We start from the raw sequence: 24,123 nt of genomic DNA on the forward strand, positions 1-24,123 counted from the left end.
TTTTTGTGAAGAGTTAGCTGGTTCACCACTTTCAAGCGTTTACAATAAAAATGAGACCAGAATCAGTGGTCAGTTAGCTCAGCTTAGCACAAAGACTGGAAACAGGTGGAACCAGTTAGCCTGACACTGTTCACACCTTTGGAGCCTACCAATTGACATGATCATTCAAGTTTATTATGAAGTGGATGTGCTGGATTCCCTTTTGGCCATGTGCAGTGACCTCCTGAAGTCTTGTTGTCACACTGAAGCAACCAACAGAGACATCGTGAAGTCTCCCAACGCAGAAATGTGAGCCACAGAGGCGCTCAGTGCCATGCTTGCTGTTTCCCCTGTTTCCAGTATTCGCATCAAGCTAAGCTAACTGGCTGCTTCATAGTTGCCCTATAGACATGAGATTTGTATCAATCATTACTTTATTATACCAGAAATTAATTTCCCATTCACTGTATTTTTAATTAAAGTGGAAGCAGAAATATCCAAAATCTTAAAACCAGAAGCAAGATTAAAGCGGACAGTACTGATTGGCTGATTTAAAATCCCGGGCATCAGTCGGACCTTTCCCCTATTGCGGGCTCACATGGCTCTTTCTCTGCTGCACACATTTAACACACCTTCGGATAACCGCCTCACTCTGAGAGTTCAAATTAATAGACACAGCAAAAAAAAAAACAACAACTGCTTTCTGTGTTTAAGGTCTTTGTGTCTGTGCAAGTGTCATTATTCACCCTCAGTTCAATCAATCCCCGTCTCCCTCTCATGACAAGATAAACTGCAGACTTTAACCTCAGCTCTCACAGTTAGAAGTATTACACATCAAAACTGCGACAATCCCTAAATCACTGTGTGGTCTGACTAAGTAGCTTTAACATGTGGAGGGCAACATGTTCGCTCCTCTCAGTTTTTTCCCTGCACGTTCAAGGGTAAATGCTGGAGGCCCATGCAGAACAGATGCAGAATAAATGGCGGGTAAGTGGCTCTACTCTGATGGTTTCCTCTGTGGACGATTTAAAAAGCTATTCACATGATTTAGCACTTAAGGACGAGATGGAAACCATGCACCTTTTTTTTTCTTTTCATTTCCCCATTGTTACCTACATGGGCGTGACTCTGAGAGGCCGCATGAGCTCCTTTCTCCACCACAGGCTCGCAGTTAATATTCCTGATCAGTCGCCCCCCCCTTTACCAAGTGTTGTAATGGGAGCCGTTGACTGAAGGACAGCGCCGGCTGGCTGCTTCGGCTTTTATGGTGCGGCGTGAAGTCAGCGAGCGAAGCGATGCCGCCACCGCTGCCGCCTGGAGAATATGGATGAGATCATTCCCACACAGTCACACGCAGACTGACTGAAACAAAAAGGGCCTCAGAAGCACCTGCATAAAATGTGTGAAGATGGAGTTTGGTCATGAAAACACACACACACACACACACACACACACACACACACACACACACACACACACACACACACACACACACACAGGGGAATTACCACAACGAAGAACGTGCCTGAGTGGTTAGAGGGAGTCGAAAGGCTTATCGCCTCTACAATCACATCACCAACCTGCGACAATTAGTCAGGGAGCCGCAGCACAGAGCTGAGGGGAATCCAAGACAGCAAACACACACAAACACACACATGTACAAATATGTACGTGCACACAACTGCAAAGAAATGGGTGTGTGGCTGGTGCATGCAATTTAAAGGTAGTTTCTGCACAGTTACATGTGAGCTGTATGGACAGGACTTTCAAATATGTTTAGGACAAAAAATTGATTTTATCCGTCCATTACTCTTCAATTTCCTGACTCTGATGACCGCTGTTATTCACTTCACCTGTCTGAGGTTGTAGTGATGTGGCTGATCTTTCTACATACATTTCGAATGAATGAACAGTGAACTCTGATTCTCTGTTTTCCTTTCTTTCTTTCTTTCTGTTTTTCTTTCTTTCTGTTTTTCTTTCTTTCTTTCTTTCTTTCTTTCTTTCTTTCTTTCTTTCTTTCTTTCTTTCTTTCTTTCTTTCTTTTCCTCTTCCCTCTGATTCAATTGTGAGTTTCCCTCAAATGACAGAAGATCTGTACAGTCAGACTCACGTTGCCAAGAAATCTATGCTTATTTTTCCGATGTTTGAGCATGACTGGATAGATGGGAGGCGAGCATGTACGGCATCCGTGTGTGCGGCTGCGGGAACTCGCGTTTGCGCTTGTTGCTCCGCGGTCGTCCAGTAAACGGGGAGGATCCAAGCTCAGACGTGGAGGAGCTCCGCACACAGCCACATGGCACACAGTTTGTATCACTGCCATCAACCAATATACATCAAATTACATCGCAAGAGATTGGAGCCACTTCACCGACCAAAACTATTAAAGTAACAGAGAGGGAGCGCGGCTCTTGCGTAATGACACACTACAACATCCTTAATCTCTTGTGTATCACTTTCACGTTGCTCCCGAGATCCAGTTCCTCATGACCAACTGAGTCGGCCGTGATTTTTATTTTCATTTTCTTTCCTTTTCACTTATTCTCTCTCTCTGGCTGCTCTTGTATCCTAACTATTTCCTCCTCTGACTTGAACAGCAAATTTATTAAGAGGCTTCATCACATCCCGTCCTCCCCATCGCTTTTTCGTCTCCCCTATATTTCACCACCTCCAGCGCCCTCACGCTAAGTCTCTCTCTTCTTCTGTATCTCTGCTCTCGTTCATCCTTTATTGCCTTTCTTTGGCTGCATCAAAGGTCTATTCAGTAATATTTCATAGAGAAACTAATATGCATACCCTGTGCCCTTTCTTCCCGTCTGGATGCATACATAAATAATTAAGTCCAATGCTTGATACTCTTCTTTCACTCAAACCTGGTGATGATTGGTAGTTGAGCAAGTGTGTCCATATGTCATATTATATGTCATATTATATGTGCATGTGTGTGTGTTCTCACTGACCTTGAGTGTGTGCATCTGCTTTTAAACCCTCATTTGGAAGTAATATCTGCATGCTGGTCGCGCGGCACACTCGCCAGTGCATCAGACATCCAGATTCATCCATTTCTTCACTTCTCAACTTCTCCTTTTTAAAAACAGATAACCATAAAACAAAGTTTAATACGTACAGTATAATGATGCCGATATAGACACTAATGATACTCCTTTTTTATTATCATCCTCACCTGTTCGATAGTTTCCTGCAGCTAATGAAATGGGTTTGACTATTTTTATGGCCCTGTGACAGCGCTTAAATCAGTGCAAATGTCAAGCCCCCCGACGGTGACAGAAACATGCAAGAAATTAGATTTAATAGACAACAGGTATCAATTAATTTATTTTCTCCCTTGCCTCTTTTATGGGTACAACATTAGCCCCTGGCTCCAGCTTCAATTGGTTTGTGGATGAAGGGATAAAGGCTTTAAATCTCTGGTGCCAGGCCTAAAATTGGTCATGATTTATACTCCTGTACAAAACAACACAGCGGTCTTTTTTTAGACACACAATGACAATGACCTGGCCAGAAAATGTTTTAAATCTCAGCATCATTAGTCAAAGATATTGTTCAAAGGTGACATTCATGCAGGTTTTTTAGGGGGAATTTGAAGCATTCAAAACATGTTACTTGAATCAGTGATATAGAATTAGCGCGTGCTTCCAGTTTCTTTTAATGAGTCAACAGGGCAGGTGCTGGGTATGGCTTAAACAGGTGGTTTTGTTGCTTAAAATGAGTATAAAAACAAAAAATTCAAAATACATCTCCACAGCCAGCACACTAGCATCCTCCCCTAAGAGAACTGAATGTGAAATTGTATGAAAACAACATTCAAACTCAAAAAGATTGTCAAAACATGAGTGTGAGTTTTCATTTCTCAGACAATTTGGCTTAAAAGGATTGAAGCTAGGGTTGTTGTAGAAAATTTCTTCACATGCCGACAGCAATGAATAAATGAAATGCTCTGACAAAAATGAAATAAAAAAAACAATGTAATATCTGTGGATCTAATAAACCTGTCAATGAATTATTGAAAGATTTGGCGTGGATGTATTGTGAAAGTTGTTAGCGAGCTAATGTCACAAGAACGGCAGAGGAGGAGCTGTCAAGATGTCCCAATGCTAACCTGCTTGTAACCTGCTTGCTCTACAGCTATTTGAACACACAACGGTCATGTTTGGTGTTTGCGTTCTTTATGATAATGTTCTCTTACATGTGAGTGACACATGAGGTAGTTGCATATTGTTAGCAATGTCAACGACGCAGTAACAGTAGAGAACAGAGCTGCTGCCGTAGCGACAAACTAGCAACAAACTCGTTTAACCCAGTTAGCACACTCACACTCGTCTGACTTACCGGATGTAGGCTGTTGATGCAAAGCCTGTCATTGGATCGGCAAGTGCTACACCTTAATTTGTTTTGGAAGAATGGCTGTGTATGTTGGAGTGAGGGGATGGATTTTTTAGGTTTGATATTTAAAAAAAATCTAGCTGACTCTTGCTGGTTTCTACAATCTTACCAACATCAGTTTTACATTTCTAGTGATATGGGTGAAAAAGAAGATAAAGCTCATCATCTGGTAAAAACAACTGATTTCGAAACAAAATAAGCAATGAGGCTTTTGAACCCAGCTCGAATCGAACGGTCTGACCCTCTTGTAGCGAGCCTTTGAGTGGAGTTTCAGAGATTTGAGAGTGTAAAGTGAAGCCCCGGGGGCTGCCTGGCCTCTGTGATGAAAGGGCATGTTTAACACTCGGAATGGCTCAATTATTCACCAGTTCTCTAAGCACAGGAGGAAGGACTTGTACCTGTAAGCAGACCGGCGCTAACGACTCGCACACATACGTACTCGTTCAAACAAAAACACACACAAATCCAGGTTATTATTAATTCATTAGTTCTGTAGGTAGAGCAGATTGCAGCCCCGCCTGACTGAATATTTGTAGTCTTCACTGTGATTTATAAAGGTGTGACTGCGACTACCTGCTAGAAGGTGAAATGGCAGAAGGAGATAAGGTGTCCGTTTAGATAATATGAGGGGGACAAAATAATCGAAACACCTTTGTACTCAAGTTGTTTGAACCAGTAAAACCTCAATAATGAACAAAAAGATGTTCTTTTTTTTTTTCTTTTTACGTTTGTTCGTTTTCCCTCTAAGATTGTGATACGAGGAAAAATGTCCAGTAATGTACACTGATAGTGTCCATGACAGGCGGTGCAGCAAACTTCATTCAGCACTCTAAATGAGTGGTGATGGAAGCTCGGTGAGTTACAGGGGCTTTTCGCTGGCACCGTTGGCCGAGTCAGACCTCAGCAAGACGGTTTGCTTTTCCATTATTGGTTTAGCCCCGCCGAGTCGAGCCGAGTCACGCCTCCATCTCCCTCTCCGGAGTAAGGGCGCATCGTGACCGTGAGGAATTGCGAGCTCAGCCCCGCCATGGCAGCCCTTTCTGTGCAGGACTCCAGAGAGAAAGGCGCTTTTTGAAAGTCTTTGTGTGCTCGGCTCTCGGTGCTTTTGTTGCTCCTAAATGAATCTCTGCGGTTTGGAGTTCAGTTTCTCTCCCGAGACCCTGTTTGTTCTTTCAGATTTCTGCTTCATTTTACTGTTTGATCATGTTTGATCGCTTTCAGCTGGTTGTCGTGCAAGTTACTGCTGATGAAACGCAACATTTTCTCATTTTGCTGCTTGATACAAAAACCCCTCACTTTTAAGGAAAGATCTGAATTGATTTTTGTTACAAACTTAAAAAACAGACTTTCTTTGTTTTCATGACTGAATAAACAAACTGACCTTAAAGGACAACACCGTCTGTTTCACTCTGTTTGTGACGGACCCTGCCACATCTTGAGCATCAAACAGTGTTCTGGATACCTTATTTTCCAGCTCGTTTATTCAGTTTGTGTTATTACCTTGTAACACTGAAACGAGGGACTTTTACGATGAAGAAGAAGGAAATGAAACTGAGAATTAACGGAGCGTCGTTAGCAGCAATTCTTTAATAACACTGAAGACTCGGCTCAAGATGAGCTTGTCTTTGGTATAAGACGTCGATGTGCCGAGTCAAATGGAATCAAACAAAGCCTGCACACGTGTATGGAAAAGCCCCCGGGGGCACGTTGTGAATTTGCAAGTCAAGTTCAACAAAAGGACCTTCATGAGCAGATCTACCGATCATGCCTCTTCAAAGGGCCTAAATGAACAGATCGTGTTGCAAATGACCAGGTCAAACAAGGTCACATCAAGAATTCATGACTCGCAAATGTGACTCCGAGGCCCAAAGAAGACAAAGGTTGCTGATCTGTCGTCAATCAGCCGAGGGACACAGGTGACCCCCGCTTGACCTCTGCCGTGCGCCGGACCCCCTCGATTCTGCAGCCCGGAGCGAGTGTTGTGAAATTTCCTCATGAAAGATTAATTCTGGCAAATGAGCTCGATGCATGAGACCCAGATTGAGTCCTGTTGCGTAACGAGGGTTTTTCTTTTTACCTCTCCAAATTTTTCTGCAGCTGTTGGGGGTGGGGGAGAGATGGAGACGATTATGCAACACACACACATACACACTTGATTTTGCACACGCAGTATGCTCACGTATCATGATGGGGTTGCACACAAAACACAGACACGGAAAACAACATCGGTAAATGTCTGTGGGTTAGCGAGCAGGTTTTTAGATGACTGTGCAGTACACTTACCTCCTTTGAGTAATTGAATCCTCAGAAGTTAAGAAGCGGCGGCCAGGGGTTTGCTTTGTTGTTCCTTGAAGAACAATTAGAGGGAGAACATGGGGGAGATGGGGGAGGAGGACGGGGGGTGAGTCATGGTGACTTTGGGGTGGGGGGGGGGCAACGGGATTTCAGACGGCTGTCAGAGTTAGAGACGTTCTTTGTAGATAATGAAAAAAGAAATAATGGAATGAAGAGGACGCACCCGCGCTGTTTGCTCTGCCGTTACATAACACGCCCGTGCGCCGCCTCGTCCACGCGTGCACGCACGCACGCCGACGGGCACTAATTATCACGCGGGCAAACACAACACGATCACTGCAGCTACAAAAAGGTCTCCATGTGTTTGATTGCCGTGTGTGTGTGTAAACAAACATCCTTTTCTTGGCATTTATTGTTTTTGGAGAGACAGGAAGAGACACAAAAAACACATGAAATCAAATGAAGATAATGAAGAGGCATAACAAGAGTATCCTCCCAGGCTTTGTCCGATAAAGTCAAAGGAATGAAGGGGTTGGAGCTCGACGCTGTCCGTGGTGCTGAAAAGAACCGTGTGAGCTCAGTCGGACACTTGACAGCTCTGTCCGTGGTGCTGACAACACCTGAAATGCATTCTGGGAGAGATGAAAACACAAGAGGGACCTTCTCAGTTCACTCCTGTCCTCTCTCTCTCTCTCTCTCTCTCTCTCTCTCTCTCTCTCTCTCTCTCTCTCTCTCTCTCTCTCTCTCTCTCTCTTATCTGTCTCCCATCTGTTCGTCCATCTCTCCCCTGTCATTCCTCTTCTGCGGCACAAATCAAGACCACAGAATTCTGAGTCTTTGGATGTGTTTCTTCCCTCGCTCTGTGATAAAAGTGCTTATTGTTGCAACAATCAACATCTTTTTATGTTAACGATGGACACAATGGCGCTGTGGCATCTTTCAGCTCATTGTGCGAGAGTCACAGTTGAACTGTTTTGGTTCAAGTCACTTTATTTAACAACAACAACAAAAAAAACACTTCAATAAATCCAAATGAAATACCTGCTCAGCAGCAAACTGCAGACAAACAGCGTTAGAGCTATAGAGTCAGATATTTTCTTCTGGAGTTAAAGGAGACTGAGTAATATACATGCATCAGATGGCCAAATAAATGCTGGTGTTGCTCTGTGTCTGCTCGTGTGGGTTGGATTACATAAATATTGTGACCTTGTTAGTTTTAAACTCATCATTAAATGTTAAATGAGTTTTATCTTTAATTGTGATACTGCAAGTGTCCTGGCTACATGGTGACTGTTATTAAATGGCTTTATGATCTCTCAATTACCTTCAACCAGGGTGTGGTAATCCAAATTATTCTGGATTACAGATTACATGTTATTTAGGTAATCAGATTACAAGAAATAATTGACCCAGATTACATACATTACATTAAAAGGAAATGTGTAGTACGATTACAGTTACACTGTCGAGGATTATTTGATTCCATTTTTGATTCACTTCTTCAATGTCAACAAATGTTTATGTCTATTGTGTAGGATTTAATGGTATGTAGGGGTGAGGCTGCAGATTGCAACCAACTGAACACACCTCGTCTGAGCCCTAACCTACAGCAGCCACTCAAAGCACAACAGACTTTAATGCTCTCCCTGGAGCCAGTATTTGGTTTGTCCACTCTGGGCCACTGTAGGAACACGATGGTTCACTACGGTGGACTGTGAGAGACGACTCACTTGCTCTGAATGTATAAATGGCTCATATCATTATTAAAAATGCAATGATTTGTATTGTCAGGTGATTATTCACTGGTTAAAACATATTTGTGAATGTTATTTTCCATTTCTGCCAATAGATCCTCCATAAATCCTACAAACTGAACATTACACTCGTGAAAAGCATATTTCTATTTTTGTGCAGGTAATTGAACATTTTACCTAAAGAAATGTCAATTTTTTAGTTTAGTGCAACATGCGAGTGGTTTGCAGAAATGCATACTGGGTTTGCTTTATCTGCATTTGCTTTCATTCCTTTCTTCCTCGTGTCCTTCCTTCAGTGACAGTCACCGCCACCTTTATCAGTCTGTTCCCACACTGTGCTCAATAGGCCTTCCCCAACTATCTCTTCAACGCGAGTCTTTAAAAGTAAAACTCACTGTCCATCCCTGTGTCCAGTGTGTCTATCTCACTCCCCCTATGTTTATTTCCAGTTCAGTGTGTCCATGTGCGTGTGCGTGCATGTATAGCGGTCCACTGCGTTATGTAAAGTGCTGAGCAGGCCGGCAGTCAGTGCAATTGTTCAATGTGTGGGCTAAAGGCAGAAAATAATGGTGTTATCCTGGGATAAGCCCTCGTTTACCCTGCAAATAGAGTGTATGAGAGACGGGCTTGGGGGGTGGGGGTGGTGGTGGGGGTTGGGTGACAGAGAGACTTCCTCTTCGGAATCAGTGTACTGAAATGACTCCATCTACTCCATTTAACACACACAAACAAGAGCGGGGCCAAAGAAAGAAAGTAGGAGGCGGGCATGGAACGAGTGGGTGCCGCCACTCTTTCTAGTCATTTCATCACTCGCTTTCTGTGCCCGTTCGCGTTACAAAAATTCCGGCGATCCTGCTGCTAAAGACAGCCAGCAACACAACAAGACAACATGTATTACTCTGCTGTGTGAAAAACATTGTAACCCAGACGTGTGAAAACTTCTGTGCTTCGGTCTCAAAGCGCCAACAAGCAAATCTACTGTGAGACACTGTCGCCAAGATTAAAATACACATTTTCATGCTCATCTGCAACAATAGAGAGATAAAGAGTTTAAAAAAAAAAAAATTACAGGTGGATGATTGCTCCCCAAACTTAATTTTTTTGGAAAAAAAAAAAAACAGATGGAAAACTGGGTGCCGCGGAGAAAAAGAGATGGAGGTGAAGAAGAAAAAGACGCGTGGAGGGAGAACAGTGAGAGGAGGGGAGGAGCGGCATCTGCTCATGTTCTGCGGATGTGTTTGCATGATTCAGAGGGACCCCAGCACGATACAATGCCCTACTCAGCGCCTCGAACAAGTGGTGGCGTGTGTGGTTTTTTCCAGCGCAGATATTAATGAGGGAGGCCCATATGTGACACACTGGAAGCTTTAACACGCAAAGAGCATGCAGTTACCAACACCCTCCAACATCCTCCTTTTGTCGCGCAGCAGAAAAAACAAAAAATGTTAAACATCATTAACTTATAGTCAGATATTAGAAATATGCAAGCACATAGTACACTGTGTTACTATTGATGCTATGGCCTTCATCAGTTCTGTGTAAAACGTGTACTCATGCAGCGTCGTACAATGGAAAAATGAAAGCTGAAAAAATTAAAATATGTGCATTCCTGACACTGTCATAGCTTTTAAATATTCAGGAAGAAAATCTAGATTAGCTAATTCATAATCTGGCATTTCTTAAAATACTGCAGTGTGTGAATGATGCATTCCTCTTCCGTGGGACAAGTCGTGTAGGGCTCATATTTTTATGAGCATGTCGAGCTGCCAAATCATAGTAAAGAGCAGTTTGATGTCAGGGATGTCAGCGGTTCACTTTTAATGGGTTTATCCAGTTTCACGTCGGTCTATAGTTTAATTTGCATACAGATGCGCAACCATCTGCCACTGCTTAAGGCAGTCTTAGGTTAAGGGTCAAACATGTAAGAAAGCAGATTGTTGAGTCCCATTTCCAGCTCGTCAAAAATACATCATAGGTCAGGTCAGCCGTCATCCCAACATGTCGTAATGTCACGAGCTGGGAATTCTTACAAACGACGAAACATAGTGGGGAATTAGGTCCATCTTATTAAATTTCTGTGGAGGACTGGACAAGAAGATCAATATTTCTCTCCTGACTGTATGCTAAATATGAACCTACAGCCAACAGGCAGGTGATTAACCCCTTAAAGGGGCACTGTGTAGTTCAGGAGAAGAAAATCAAACTTAGTATTTTAACATTTACGCTATCAATGAGGTAATGATATGAACTCAGAAATATTTATTTTATCCCATAACTGAATAAACAAGCTGTTCTCAGAGGTAGATAAGGTCCCCGGAACGCTGTTGGAAGCCAGAAGGGTGGCAGGGTCCGCCAAATACAAACAAAGTAAAGTTGTCCTTTAAGGTCAGTTTGTTTATTCAGTTTACTCAGACATGAAAACATACATAGTGCATCTTTAGAAGTCATTTGTTTTACTACAAATTATAGACCAAAATAATGTATGAATCCATGAGCTTTGGTGGGGCCGGTAAACAGATTTTATTATCGTCCCACAGAGCAGCGCTAGCTGTCTGGATGGTTTCTTCTTTGTATTTACTGTACAAACATTTGCTTTGTGGCCGGGAGTTAGATGACAATATTTTTTTTATTTTTATTTTTCCTGAACAAGCTCAATAAACACAGTCTTTGTTTTCATGACTGAAAAAAAAACAATATTGTTGCTACTGTTTCATTTTGTTTATATGTGGCGGACCCTGCCGCCTTTCTAGCTCCAAACGATGTTTTGCGACCTTGTTTTCCTCTTAGAACAACTTGTTTATTCAGTTATGGAAAAAAAATAAGTATTTCGGTGTTTGTATCATTAACTTATTAATATTGTAAATATTAAAATTCTGAGTTTGAATTTCATCTCCAAAACTAGGCAGTGCCCCTTTAAATTCTGGGATGTGCTGGTTACATGCAGTTTATTACACCACAGACTCGTATTTAAAAAAACACTTTACTAATTGTCTTTGTACTGCACTGTCTGGACAAGTTTCCACTCTATACCATAAAGTAAACTTCTCCCTCTCCTCCTCTGACCTCCTCTCAGTCCTTGTTGTTTTCTTCTCCTCTCAAACCGTCACATGAAACGAAGTGACATATACGCCACTTGGCTTTTCATGCTCCGTGCTCTGCAGCGCGCTCATTTCAGTGCGCACGGCTCGCAGGACTCCGACGCTCACCCCCGCTACTTTTATGCGCCCTGCATTAAACAACACAGGACCCTCCTGTCTTTCCGCGGCCCACGACACTCTCTCCTCCTCGTGCCTATTTTCCTTTCTTCCCCTTTTCCCATCCCTCCATCCCTCTGTGTGTGTGTGTGTGACAGCAGTCATGTCAGAGTAAGGCTGGCTGAAGCACTTGCAGCAGTCTGCCTCTTTGATGTTGAGCCCTGCTGAATTAGGCCATCACCCAGTGGTGCTCTGCTGCCTGCCTGCCTGCACACACACCAGTCACACACACACACACACACACACACACACACACACACACACACACACACACACACTACGCTTGCAAGCACACACATACAAACAAAAACAAATGTGTGCCAGCCAGAAAGCATCCACAACATACATGGTGGTCGCACACACACACCTTAAATAGTATACATTTCCTATTCTCACCCACATAGTATCCATCACACACACACACACACACACACACACATTGTGAATTACAATCATATACCTTAAGTCCTCATTTCTTTCTCCACTTCTCTTTAATAAACATAACTTTGAATTCTTATGAGTGCTTCTCCTCCGAGGCCGCTATACTATAGCACATCAAAGAACACGCACACACTCACGAATGCACACACACACACCGGGAAAATGTAGGACATTCAGAGGGAATTTATTCAAGAATACAGAATACAGGCAAGAATGTATTCCCTTTCAATCTGCTCTCACTCCCGCTCGCACAATACGGTCGTATGAATAGCGGCAAAGTGACTAAGGCAGGAAGCCCTCTGAATTACACATAAAAACAGGCTGGTGACCTGACATTTCATAAAATGAAAATGATGTCTCCAAATGGAAATACTGTATATACTCTGTTCACAGAGAGACACTTTTTTTTTGCCAAAAGAGGAGACAACTGTGATATCACAAGTTCAGTTCCCAATTCATACGAAAAAGTACTGAGTGGAGGGTGCTGTGTTGTAAGGAAAAGTTGCATTTATTCAAATCCAAATTGTTCGCTGAACATTAAAGATGCACTGATGAGAAACTAGATGGATAAATAAAGAGAAAGCATATAACCCGTTCCCCTCAGCTCTGTGTAGCATTTTAGCTTCTTTTAGCTTTTGGTGTAATTTTCTGGCCACTACTTAATGTTTTGGTTCAGTACAATTTGGTAGTGTTACCAGTAAGGTTTAAACATGCATTATGTGTAAGACTAACTGGTTAGCATGCTAAGATGAAACCAAAACTGTTTTGTTCTTTGCAATCAAATGTTGATCATTTTAGGTCATGTTTTAAATGTTCTCGTTCAAAATTCATACTGCATCTGTAAGACTGCAGTCATCAGCTGTTTTCAGTGAAAATGCTCTAAAACGCCACCGAATGCTCCAGAACCTGCTCAGGACCCAGCAGTTAAAAGTCAAGTGACCAACAAGCTGGTGAACAATGTGGAGTAATTAGCACATAGCTAAACTTGGGGATGCCAAGGTTTTGTGTACTGAATTAAACCATGATGCTAACTGGGCATGGCGAGAACACCATCATCGGTATCCATATCTGTTTGAAATTATCTGTGTCCATATTCAGAATGCATGGTGCTTAAAGCAGAGATGGAAACCTGGTTTTGTACCTTGATATCATCTGGCGTACAGTCCTCAAAGCTTTAAAACCCTCCAGGAGCGTTTTCAGAAGCAGAGTGGTTGTGTTACTTTTTTCATACCCTCCTGTATCGTTGATGGTAAATGGATATTTCACTTTTTCGCTGCTGTTACTTTTTTATTTACTACACTTTTTTAGTTATTTCAAGTACAGAAGAGAGAAATAACCCAAAAGATCTCTTCCGCGGCTCATTAGCATGGTCGTTATTAATATTGCTGAAGCAGGTTGTACAAGACAAGAATAAATAAGATAAAGAATAAAATGATAAAAATATATGGTGTGCACATGACTCCTGTACTCTCTCTCTGTCTCTCTGTCTCTCTCCGTGCTCTCTGGTGGCCAGGAACAGCCCTGTGGTCAAACTGGAGACCGGCCAGAGATCTTTCCATCAATTAGTTGATTTTTTTCCCCTCCTGTCTATCTCTGCCTTCTACTCTCTATCTTTCTGTTCTTCACTCCATCCCTCTCTCCCTCTCTCGTTATTTCCACTGTTGTTGGCTCGCTGGAAATACGCTTGAGAACATGGCATCTGAATGAAGGACACTTAAAGAGCAAAAGCCACTTCTTCAAATGTTGTTATTAAGTAATCACTCGAAAGACTTGGAAAAAAAAACACTTTATTGAGCTCTCGCGGGCATCTTTTAATGTGATGTTTTCGTTTGTTTTGTCTGGTTGGCTGATAGAAGTTCTTGCACTTTTAAACTTGGGTTTCTGAAGTCTGGGGTGAGTGAGTGAGGGGAGCAGGTGGCACCGGTGCTCCGCACAAGACGACAACAACAGCCCCACTATTTTACCAACACACACACGCAGCTACACACGCACAACATCACAACATCGCCCCCCACACCCCCACCCCCCGCCACACAGCGTGTCATCACTGCATATCAATTACACGGGGAAGTGAAGATCTATTTCTAATTCAATCAGTCAGCGCTGGTGTCACATCCCCTCGCTCTCCAGCTTTCTCCCTGCCTCTCCCGCTCCCTCCGCCTCGCTCTCCTCTTCACCCCTCGCTTCATTCGCGCTGATGCGTCTCAGGCATCGTGGGGCTGGTGGACGCGGGTGTCAGGTTTGTGTGTCAGTTTATGCATGTGTGTTGGAGAGACTGTGTGTGTGTGTGTGTGTGTGTGTGTGTGTGTGTGTGTGTGTGTTTGCGTGTGTGTGTGTTTGTGTGTGTGTTTGTGTGTAGTTCTAACCCTGTGGGTAACACTTTAAGTTTTAGACTTTCGGAGAGTCAACATTTTTGAGGAGTAATCCTGGCCTGACCTTGTTTCTTACGAGGGCCAGGAGGGTTTTTCAGTTCAAGATACTATGTGGAGTATTTTCAAAACACTTCTAACAACTTCTGCATTAATCTATTTTGCAGCAGTTGGCATCCTAAATCCAATTTTCACTTTCCTTTTAGCTCCATTTTTGGTCTCCACCAGCTCACGGGAAAACTATCTGGCCCCTTAGCTGCAAAATGCTCCTCTGGGCTCACCTAGCTAGTTGCTAACTTTTTCTGTCTGTTGTATGGTGCAGGGTAGGTGGTGCACAAGTGGGTGGCAACAGCTTTTTCTGCTGCTAGAAATAAAGTTAATGAGAGCCGCGGGGCTAAACATAAGCAGTACACTTGGAATTCCAAAACAATGAGCTGAAAGGCATCAAGTGGTCTATAGATGAGATGAATAGCATTCACATATTCGCTTCAATTACTATTGTGACTGCAGTCACGCAACAGAATTTAATTTGAGGAAGCTCTCAAAGAATTGGAGCAATTTTTTGTTGTATGTATTTTGTTGGAAGAAGAAACCCTCCCTCGATAAACATTTCATTTCAGTTAAATAAATAACATACAAAATATAGCACCTGAGGAGGGTTTGTGGCGTTGGAATGTGTGTATCAGCACAGTAATTGTTAGCAGTGTTAGGCTGCAATGGCTTGGCTGCAGCTGCATCAACATGAAATTAGGTCATATTTCAGCGGCCAATTAGCCAATGATCGTGAAGCATGAACAAAACCATTGATGCAGTGACTTCAGTGTTCTTCCCAGAACAATGCAAACCAGGACTGGTGAATGTATGTGTTAAAACTTGATCTCAGAATCGGTTCAAGACATGACAAACTATCTCATACTTCTTGTTTTGCCAGAAAAAAATAATAATTTTATGTTGTGACACATGGTAGCTGAAGTCTGGTTGTGTTCAGGCACAAAGGAAATATCTCTTTTTGGTTTCAAATTCAGTTTGATTCGGTCGCCACAATCACAGCTGGAAGATGTCTCAACGTTTGTTGAAAGACACCAGTTTTTCACTCACCAAAAACATGGCTGGAAACGATCCTGAGGATTACTCCAATATATCCGGCAGTGCTGTGCTTACAATTGTTGAAACACAGGCAGAAACTGCAGTCACCAGCTCGGCAGCTCTGTTCCCTCAACACTGTCCCCTCTGTATCCCGATATGACAGTCAGGCCACAAAGATGCAATGTGAACGGGATTTGACACATATTTTTAAAATTTCAGTCTTTCAGGACTTGCAGAAACATCAGCCACTAACACTTCATGTTTTAATGAGATGCTGAGACTCATTATGTCCTAATTATTCACAAATGAAGGATTAATTTTGTGTCTGCTTGTCAGAATGTAAAGAGACATCAAAACATAAACTTGTCTGTTACTTTGCCTGTCAGTTCCGAGGCCTGTGGTAAACAACGTTCGCCTCTGTCCCGTTCGACTGGCGCATCTAAAGCTTTATGAATATATCTGTTATTTTAAGCAGAAACATTATGTAATGGGGGGCTGATAGAAATGCGCACATGGTTATCCAACCCTTAGCTAATCATTACATCCGTTTTCACTAAATGAGCTTAACTTGTATCTTACGTCACATTCTGGATACAGTGTACAAACATCACATCTGAAGGCCAAAAACATAAATGTCTCCTTAACTTGGAGTGTGTCCTACAGGGGCCGTGATGTATACAAGTTGCAGAGGACTTAATTATGTGATACACTGGGTTCCTCTTGGGATTATTTCTAGTAGCGAAAACACACTTCTTCCTCGACTGACACCTCAGAAAATGGATTTATTAAGTGCTCCATATTCAAATGTGAACTCTCTCTCTCTCTCTCTCTCTCTCTCTCTCTCTCTCTCTCTCTCTCTCTCTCTCTCTCTCTCGCTCTCGCTCTCGCTCTCTCTCGCTCGCTCAGATCATAACCATCTGAACAACGCAGCCCTGTCTCCCCTGGGTCCAGCCATGGCCCTGTCTCATCCCCACAACAACCTGGGAATTGGCTTCAACAAGTACACCTCGCTCAAGGCCGTGGGTGAGTAGGATAACACACACACACACACACACACACACACACACACACACACACACACACACACACACACACACACACACACACACAAACACACACACCAACTACCTGAAGACACACATAGCTTAGTGAACAATGAGGCCAAATGCTACAGTATAGACACACCTGAATAAGGATTCTGAAAAATACACACACTGAATGGGGAAGAAGTACAATCATCATACAATCAAGGACGGCTTTGTTATGAATCGGACTATCAGCTGATCACACGTCATGTTTGAGTGCTGAGAACCACATGATCATATCCCAGCAACTAATCACAATAAAGAGGGCCTACAATGATTTCAATAATTTCCCTCTCATAAATACAAATGTGCTCTACCAGTGGGTAATATATGTTACTTGGATCCAAAAATATTTTTTTTAAAAAAAGAACTCCTGCAGGTGGTGGAGAGAGAAGGGGAAATTTAGCAAAGTTATTTTCTTTTAAAACATAATGGTATTCTGGACTGTGGAGGATTTAACCTGCCCAAACCAAAGCTAAATAAAGACATATGAACATGACTCAGTAAATCATTACATCTGCCATCAATTTGTTAATTCATGGGTAAAATGTGACATCAGTTTTATATATATATATATATATATATATAAATGTAAATATATATAAATGTGATAATAGTCCTGGATCCATCCCCTTATCAGGACTGACATCAAAAGTTTATAGGATCTATTCTGGGCTGACACCCATCCAAGTTTTGTGGAAATGCATTCAATAGTTTTTGTGTAATCCTGCTGACAAACCAACAAACAAACAGACACAGGGGAGAACATAACCTGCCTGGCAGATGGAATTAAAACAGAAATATCAATTTAAGTCACATTTTATAGTTAATTCATGGCCACATTTATGTTTATTTTTTTTAAAAAAGAAATGGTACATTAAAAGGCCTATTTACATACCATTTATCTATCTATCTATTTATTTATTTATTTATTTATTCAGTTCCCCAAACTGGACTTCATAGTCACCTGACTTCAATTCACATCACCACCAATGGGTTCAGAGCCTTCTAGAAATGAAACCAAAGCACCCTGAAAGCTTTGTCCTCACACCTTACTGACATAATGCTTGCTGTGTTGTTTTTGGATCCAACATAGATACGAAGTGAAAACATTGCGTAACGTTAATGGTGTATTAGATTTATGAAACATGGAAACAGGGAAGTCCCGTATTGAACACAGCAGACATTAGGATGGTCGTTGCCTCACAGCCGTGAAAAAGAAGCACCGTGTGTGGTTTGTTTTGGATGGGACGGTCATCTGCCTGCAGTGCCGCCGCAATATTACGCTGACAGTTATTGACAGCTTGCCTTTCTGTTAATAGTAACCATGAATCAGCTCTGGAAAAAAAGGGGGGTTGGCATAAATGTGTGGTCCCATAATGCCATGGTGATGACATAACTTGTACCTGAACTAGTTTACGTTAAACGAAAAGGAATAAAAACACATACATTAACGCAGTGAGGCATCGGTGGATGGTTAGTGACAGTAGTCTGGACAGCAGCAGTTTGAAGACACCGGTTTCTCGCCTCAAGCTCGTCCTCAAGCCTCTCTCACACACACACATACACGATAACACACTGAGAAAACACACACATAAACATGTCCTCGCCACAACACACACACACACACACACACACACACACACACACACACACACACACAGACATTATACTCCTCCCTTCTGGGCACAGGCGTATACATGTACGTAGTCACACACACACACACACACACACACAGACACACACAGACACACACACACACCATCTATCATCTGATCACTGCAGACAGACAAGGGCACAGTGACAATGATGAGGAGTGACAGTTTGACACATGAACATGTACTGTTCATTGACATGGTATGCAAAGGGAGACGGGACTGTCCATCATCTCTGCAGAGCATCAGACATAGAATCTAAAGAGCATGAGACATCCAGAGTCTTAAAGGACGGCGACACAGTGGCTGCTTGTTGAGTCTGTCAAGCTTCTTATATGACAAATAATGCAGTTTAAATTAATAGCAGTGGCAGATTTACATAATTACATTCTTTGTAATGTTTTAAACAAAGGCTCCTTGATTCTCAGACAGTGGTAGATGAAACCACGACAACTATAACTAACTATATTAATTATAATTAAGCTTCTGACTCAGTAGGTAGATGGAAAAGGCTGTGTCTAGCTGATATTTTAATGGTTCCCAGTTGACAAGGTTAAAGAGAGGCTCATCCCTCCTTCTTCATCTCTTTGCTATTGTTAACTGTAGTTGCTGTGGCTGCTTCAAACTACAATGTGTCGGTGTTCAAGTTTTTTACATCTTCTGCAGTGCAAAACCTCTCAAGTTGTACATTTTTGGCAATAAAATTCTGCCTTAAGTTATCCCGACAGTTTAAATTCATACAAAAAGCATTGATGTCATGCACCATTTACCATGATGTCATTTTGACTGACCACTGCTTTAGAATTGTTAATGTTATTATAATGTTATTGTTAAGTAAGTGTGCCCATAATCATAGTAAACTTAAGTTCCACTATGTACTTTAGCTGTGAGGCTACACATCTTATGGTTGTTGCCCCCCACTCAACTGTTGGAGAGACTTTGCAGAATATTCAGGTGTACCCACCTTTACACCAAAGTGATGACTTACATCACAGCCCTCAGCTCACAAGCCTTAATTCCACTTTTTTTTAAAGTTTTTTTGGAAGTCGATCACAAACAGTGTTACAATATAGGATGTGTTATGAGAGCGCAGGAAACATAAAATCTTGTCTCATTATTCTCTTCTGTGAGAAACAAAAGCCGAATCCAGCAGCAGCAGCAGCAGTAACCCCCCCCCCAACCCCAACCCCAACCACTGAACCATGAGCAACAGAAGTCAGCCACATCTCAATGAAGATTTGCTCAAAATAACAACTTCCCTCACACATCGAGGTGCGATGCTCCGCTCCCTCCTCCCTCCCGACATCTAGGTGCTCTGTCTCCGTGTGATGACACATAGACGATGAAGTGCTCCTCTTTGTCCGCCTCTGTTTGGTATCTGCTGTTTCTGTCTCCACCTAATACACACACACACACACACACACACACACACACACACACACACACACACACACACACACACACTACTCCTCCGTATTTACCCTCCTGTTCCAGTGCAGTTCTGATGTTTCAGTAACCAAAACACACCTAAAGTCATTATTTTGTTCTGTTTATTGTGTCCTATTACCTATCATTCACTCACAAAGTGGGGAACATGCGCATAAACACAACCCAATCATCTTTTCACACGTGCTTATCAGCTCTCTCGCTGGGCCATAAACCCGCCACCAGGTCCGGAGATCCTGGCTGTGCGGACAAAGTCATGGCTAGGACACACAACAGTTGTGGGTGGGACTGCCGACCTTTTGCCAAGTGAACCAGCAGGTGTCTGCTCCAAGCTGCTTTGAAATCTTTATAATCACATTTCGACTAAATGAAACCGTTGACAGCTTGTGTTTCTTTTTTTTTTTTCTTTTTAAATGTCTCCTACAAAGCAAGACACAAGTGGTAAAATATTGAGAAAATTAAGCGAAAAGATGGAAAAGACGCAGAGCATAACAGGTCAGAGAGGTCGGGACTCTGCGACAGCAAACCTCTGCCAGGTGCAGCAGCAGGACTCTGGCACGAGAGCCTCTGATATATCTATCTTAATTAAAGGAGGACAGGTGGACCGGCAGCGAGAAGGTTAGGAAGTGAGAAAGTGTTAGAGACAGAGACAGAATGAACAAGCGGGATGTCAGACTGAGAGGAAGAAGAGATAAAGATACGCGGTTGGATTTAGGTGGTCTAAGATTTGTCTTGAAGAAAAGGTTAGAAATAGCAAATACTTCACGTGGAGTCATGGAGTGTAATGTGGAAAGAGACAACCCTCCAAAGCATTTCCCGCTGGATTTGTTGGCGCATTTTTCTCTTTCATTTCATTTTGTCTATAATGGAGACATGAAAGCAGATAGAAAATGGATTTGATCACCAGTCAGCCTTCATTTCCCCGGGAGATTTCCTGTCTGGTGACAGATGTAATTATATTGCGAAAGTGAGTCTGAAAGAAAACCAATCTAAACACTGATGGTGTCATTATTTAAAAGCCATTGCAACATTTAGTTCACAATTTTATGTCGCAAAAAATGCCTCTTTTGCCACTTTGGTTAAAGGGGCAATGTGTAAGAATTGGGCATCTGTTAAAGAGTAACCGCTAACTGCTGCTAACTGTAGAAGCCTTTGCTAGCTAGCTCAGTTAGCAGCGCAGTTAGAGGTTCAGACTGGGAGCTTGCGGACCAATGGAGTGTTTACACCCGTAGCTCTGGACCGGGAGGAGCCCCAGCAAGCTTGTAAGCATGCTAACCTCGGTGGATAGGTCTGCAACATAAGATGTACATCATAATGCCAAAACTGCTAATTCTTCATATACTTTTAATAATTTCAGTAAAGTTTTGAATATTTTCAAGTAAGATTCGTACATATTGACCCTTGAAGGTGAGAGAAAGATAGTGATTTTTGCCAAAAGATCAGTCTGTGGAACAGCAACAAATGGATTCTTGTACATGGACACAGATTTTCCATTTGAGTGTCACAAATTGTTCCCATGTCCACAAATCCAGCAAATTTAATTTCATGTCGATTTTACAAATTGTTAGTGAGCTGGATCCAGGTCAGTCTCCACTGAGTGTCCGGTTTCCAGAAAAGGCAAGATGAGGCAGAAGGTGGCCGGATGTTCTCAAAGAAAGGCGTGAAACTCTGTTTGCCAAGACACCAGGACTCCAATTCTGAGCCAAGACTGCCTGAAGGCTTTTTTAAATTGCAGTAAAGTCTAATAATCCAACAGCCAGGACAACATTTGAAGATGCAGTAGAGAACATTTAAAGAGAGACTAGATCCTGATTTTAAGCGTAACAACAATGATTGGTTGTCATTTGCCATTGAAACCACCACATCGATGCTGCAGGAAAATAACATCATGCTCACTCCACATTTAAATGATGTTATCAGCATGTGCTTCCCGTTATGTTAATGGGTCAAATACATTTTGGTATTTTTTTCGATGAATACATGAATTAAAATGATCTCAAATTCCCCAACAGTTGGCTTTGAAGATGAAGGAGCGCCGCCGGTTCAGGGGTTCTTTTTCATGCGTTGATCAGTGGAGCACCTGTGGAGACTAATGAGGAGAAAGTTCTTGACATTTTTCCAAACTAGTATTTTTCTGAGATGAAAACATTCTGGTTTGGGTAAAAATGTGTTCTGTAACTTGTGAGTTTATTGGCTGTCTTGCAGGACATAATGTGCTGAATCCTAAATGGACCTTCCTGTGGCTCCGCACTTGGAGAAATGTGTTGTCAAGCATCGCTCGGAGCCCGCAGAGCTGTGTTTCAAATTCTAATGGAGATCCCAAAGTTTAGCACCCAATACTTCAGTCTGGATTTCTTTCTAAATATTGCTATTCGAGGTAATGGTGCAGTAACAACATGCTGTCTGGGGTTTAGATATTTCATTCAGTGGAAGACATCATAGCACTGCAATGAATATTTGAACAGGCAGTTACAGAGCAAACTGTCATAGCAAACTTGTGGAAAAGAGGGAGTTAAAGAGAGCTGAAGAGGGAAAGCATGTAGACAAACATACACTGTATTTAACATGGCCAATATGTTGTCAAAAAGAGGGAAAGATCACCAAAATGTTTGTGATATTTTAAACGGTAGGTTGCAAAACTGCACCTAAAATTCACGAGGTGCGACAGGTGGCTGCTAACAGAAAAACATTAGGACGTGTGAATTATATGCATAATATCTGTGTTTTGGGCTTATGCCAGTTTGAAGTGTGTTAACATACATCATACTGTGCAGGTTTCACTCACAGAATAACTGCTCTAAAATGATAAAATGGATTAAGAATAGACCAAATAGAATCCAGTGTGTTGTCAAACTCTGTTAGCCTTTGGAGAGCCCAGCCTATGCAGTTATAATGGGGTGGCTCAGATTGGGCCCACGGGCCTCGCTTTAGGCTACTGCTGGAAAGAGAGGCAGGAGCTGATGTTGTGCAAGTGTACGAAATGAATGAAATACAGATGGAGAGAATGAAAACAAGAGACAAGAGAGACACGCAGAGAAAGGAGGAGCAGATGGAGAGTCTGTGAAACGGAGAGGAAGGCGCCTAATACAGTCACAGCGGACGCCACTGTCAGGTGCTCCTGCTGGCAACATGTGTGGAAACACTCAAGTGGACGGCAACAGCAGTTGCTGTGGGGAGGAAGAGTGTGTTTAATTCATTGTTTCTGCGCCGTCCCAGATTCTCCGGCCCTGTCCAGAGATTTGAACACAATTTCTCTCAATGTTTTTTGCTGCTGAAGCTTCAGCTGCTCCAAAAAAAGAAACATCCAGCGTCCACAATCAGTACGAAGTGATGAACAATAAAGCAGCATAAACGTGAAAAAAAAATGTCAGAATGCTTACACGGTCTTTTTTATGGCATTCTGTACATTAAACCTGAATCATGTGTGTCTGTCTGTAGTGGCCCTGCTGACGTCAGTCGTGCCTGAAAAGCTGCCAGAACCTTTTGATGCACTTCACAGCAAAGACGCGTACAAATCGAGCCGCTTACTCCCCAGTCAGTGTGCACAGGATGTATGCAAATGTGTTCTTTGTTGCATAATGCCCGGCACACATGCAGGAGCATGTATGTGAATATATGAACGTACAGACACAAACGTACAAACACGCATTCATATATTCCACGCTAATCCCCATCACGTTCATGCCTATCTTCAAAATGTTAAATGACAGCAAAGCAGTTTCAGTATTTAGGCTCCTCATTCTTAGTCATCAATATCGGGACACAATACACAATGAGTGTATTGCCTTGTTAATATGAGCTCTGCCTCCTAAATCTCTGTAATTTGTGCAATTAAAGTGATTAATGTAAAAGCTTTTTTCAGGCCTCCGTACTAGGATCCCAAGTTAAGCCTTAATTGGCCGACGTCTGTACAAAACAATTCTGAGATAAATAATTGTGAGTAATTAGGTTTCCATAAAGAGCATTTTATCTGAAAAAAACAAGCAAAAACAGTGACTCATGAAACATAGCAGGCTAAATCCAACCTTACGATGGGCAAACTCTGGCCCATGGGCCTTACACTGGTCTAAACGCTGAACTGCTTGATGTGGCACAGAAGTGATTCTCAATTTAAAGACACAATATGTAACATTTCACCATTACAATCTCAGTAAACAGCTAGACCTTTGTTGTGCACTGTATTTGGTTAAGTCATGTGTTTATATTATGATTAATCTTGAATGCTCTTCACTGTGAAGCAGGGAGGCTCCCTTTGCATCCAGCATCTGTTCCAGTGCAGAATTGGCGGACTCCGCCACGACCAATTTAGTACTGCTGTAAAGAGAGAATGTTACTGAATATAAATACATTTCATAGCT

At 42.3% G+C, this 24,123-nt stretch overlaps 1 protein-coding gene across 2 annotated transcripts in view; it reads left to right on the top strand.

The window, feature by feature from the left end:
- LOC119014816 (protein shisa-8) overlaps nucleotides 1-24,123 on the top strand; it is a 103,254-nt gene that overhangs the window by 70,360 nt on the left and 8,771 nt on the right. For both annotated transcript variants that reach the window (XM_037090307.1, XM_037090308.1), the window contains exon 4: nucleotides 16,486-16,602. In XM_037090307.1, the coding sequence (XP_036946202.1) occupies nucleotides 16,486-16,602 (117 nt within the window). The remainder of the gene's footprint in view (nucleotides 1-16,485; nucleotides 16,603-24,123) is intronic.

The sequence above is a fragment of the Acanthopagrus latus genome, chromosome 23 (assembly GCF_904848185.1).
Source record: "Acanthopagrus latus isolate v.2019 chromosome 23, fAcaLat1.1, whole genome shotgun sequence".
Lineage (NCBI taxonomy): Eukaryota > Metazoa > Chordata > Actinopteri > Spariformes > Sparidae > Acanthopagrus > Acanthopagrus latus.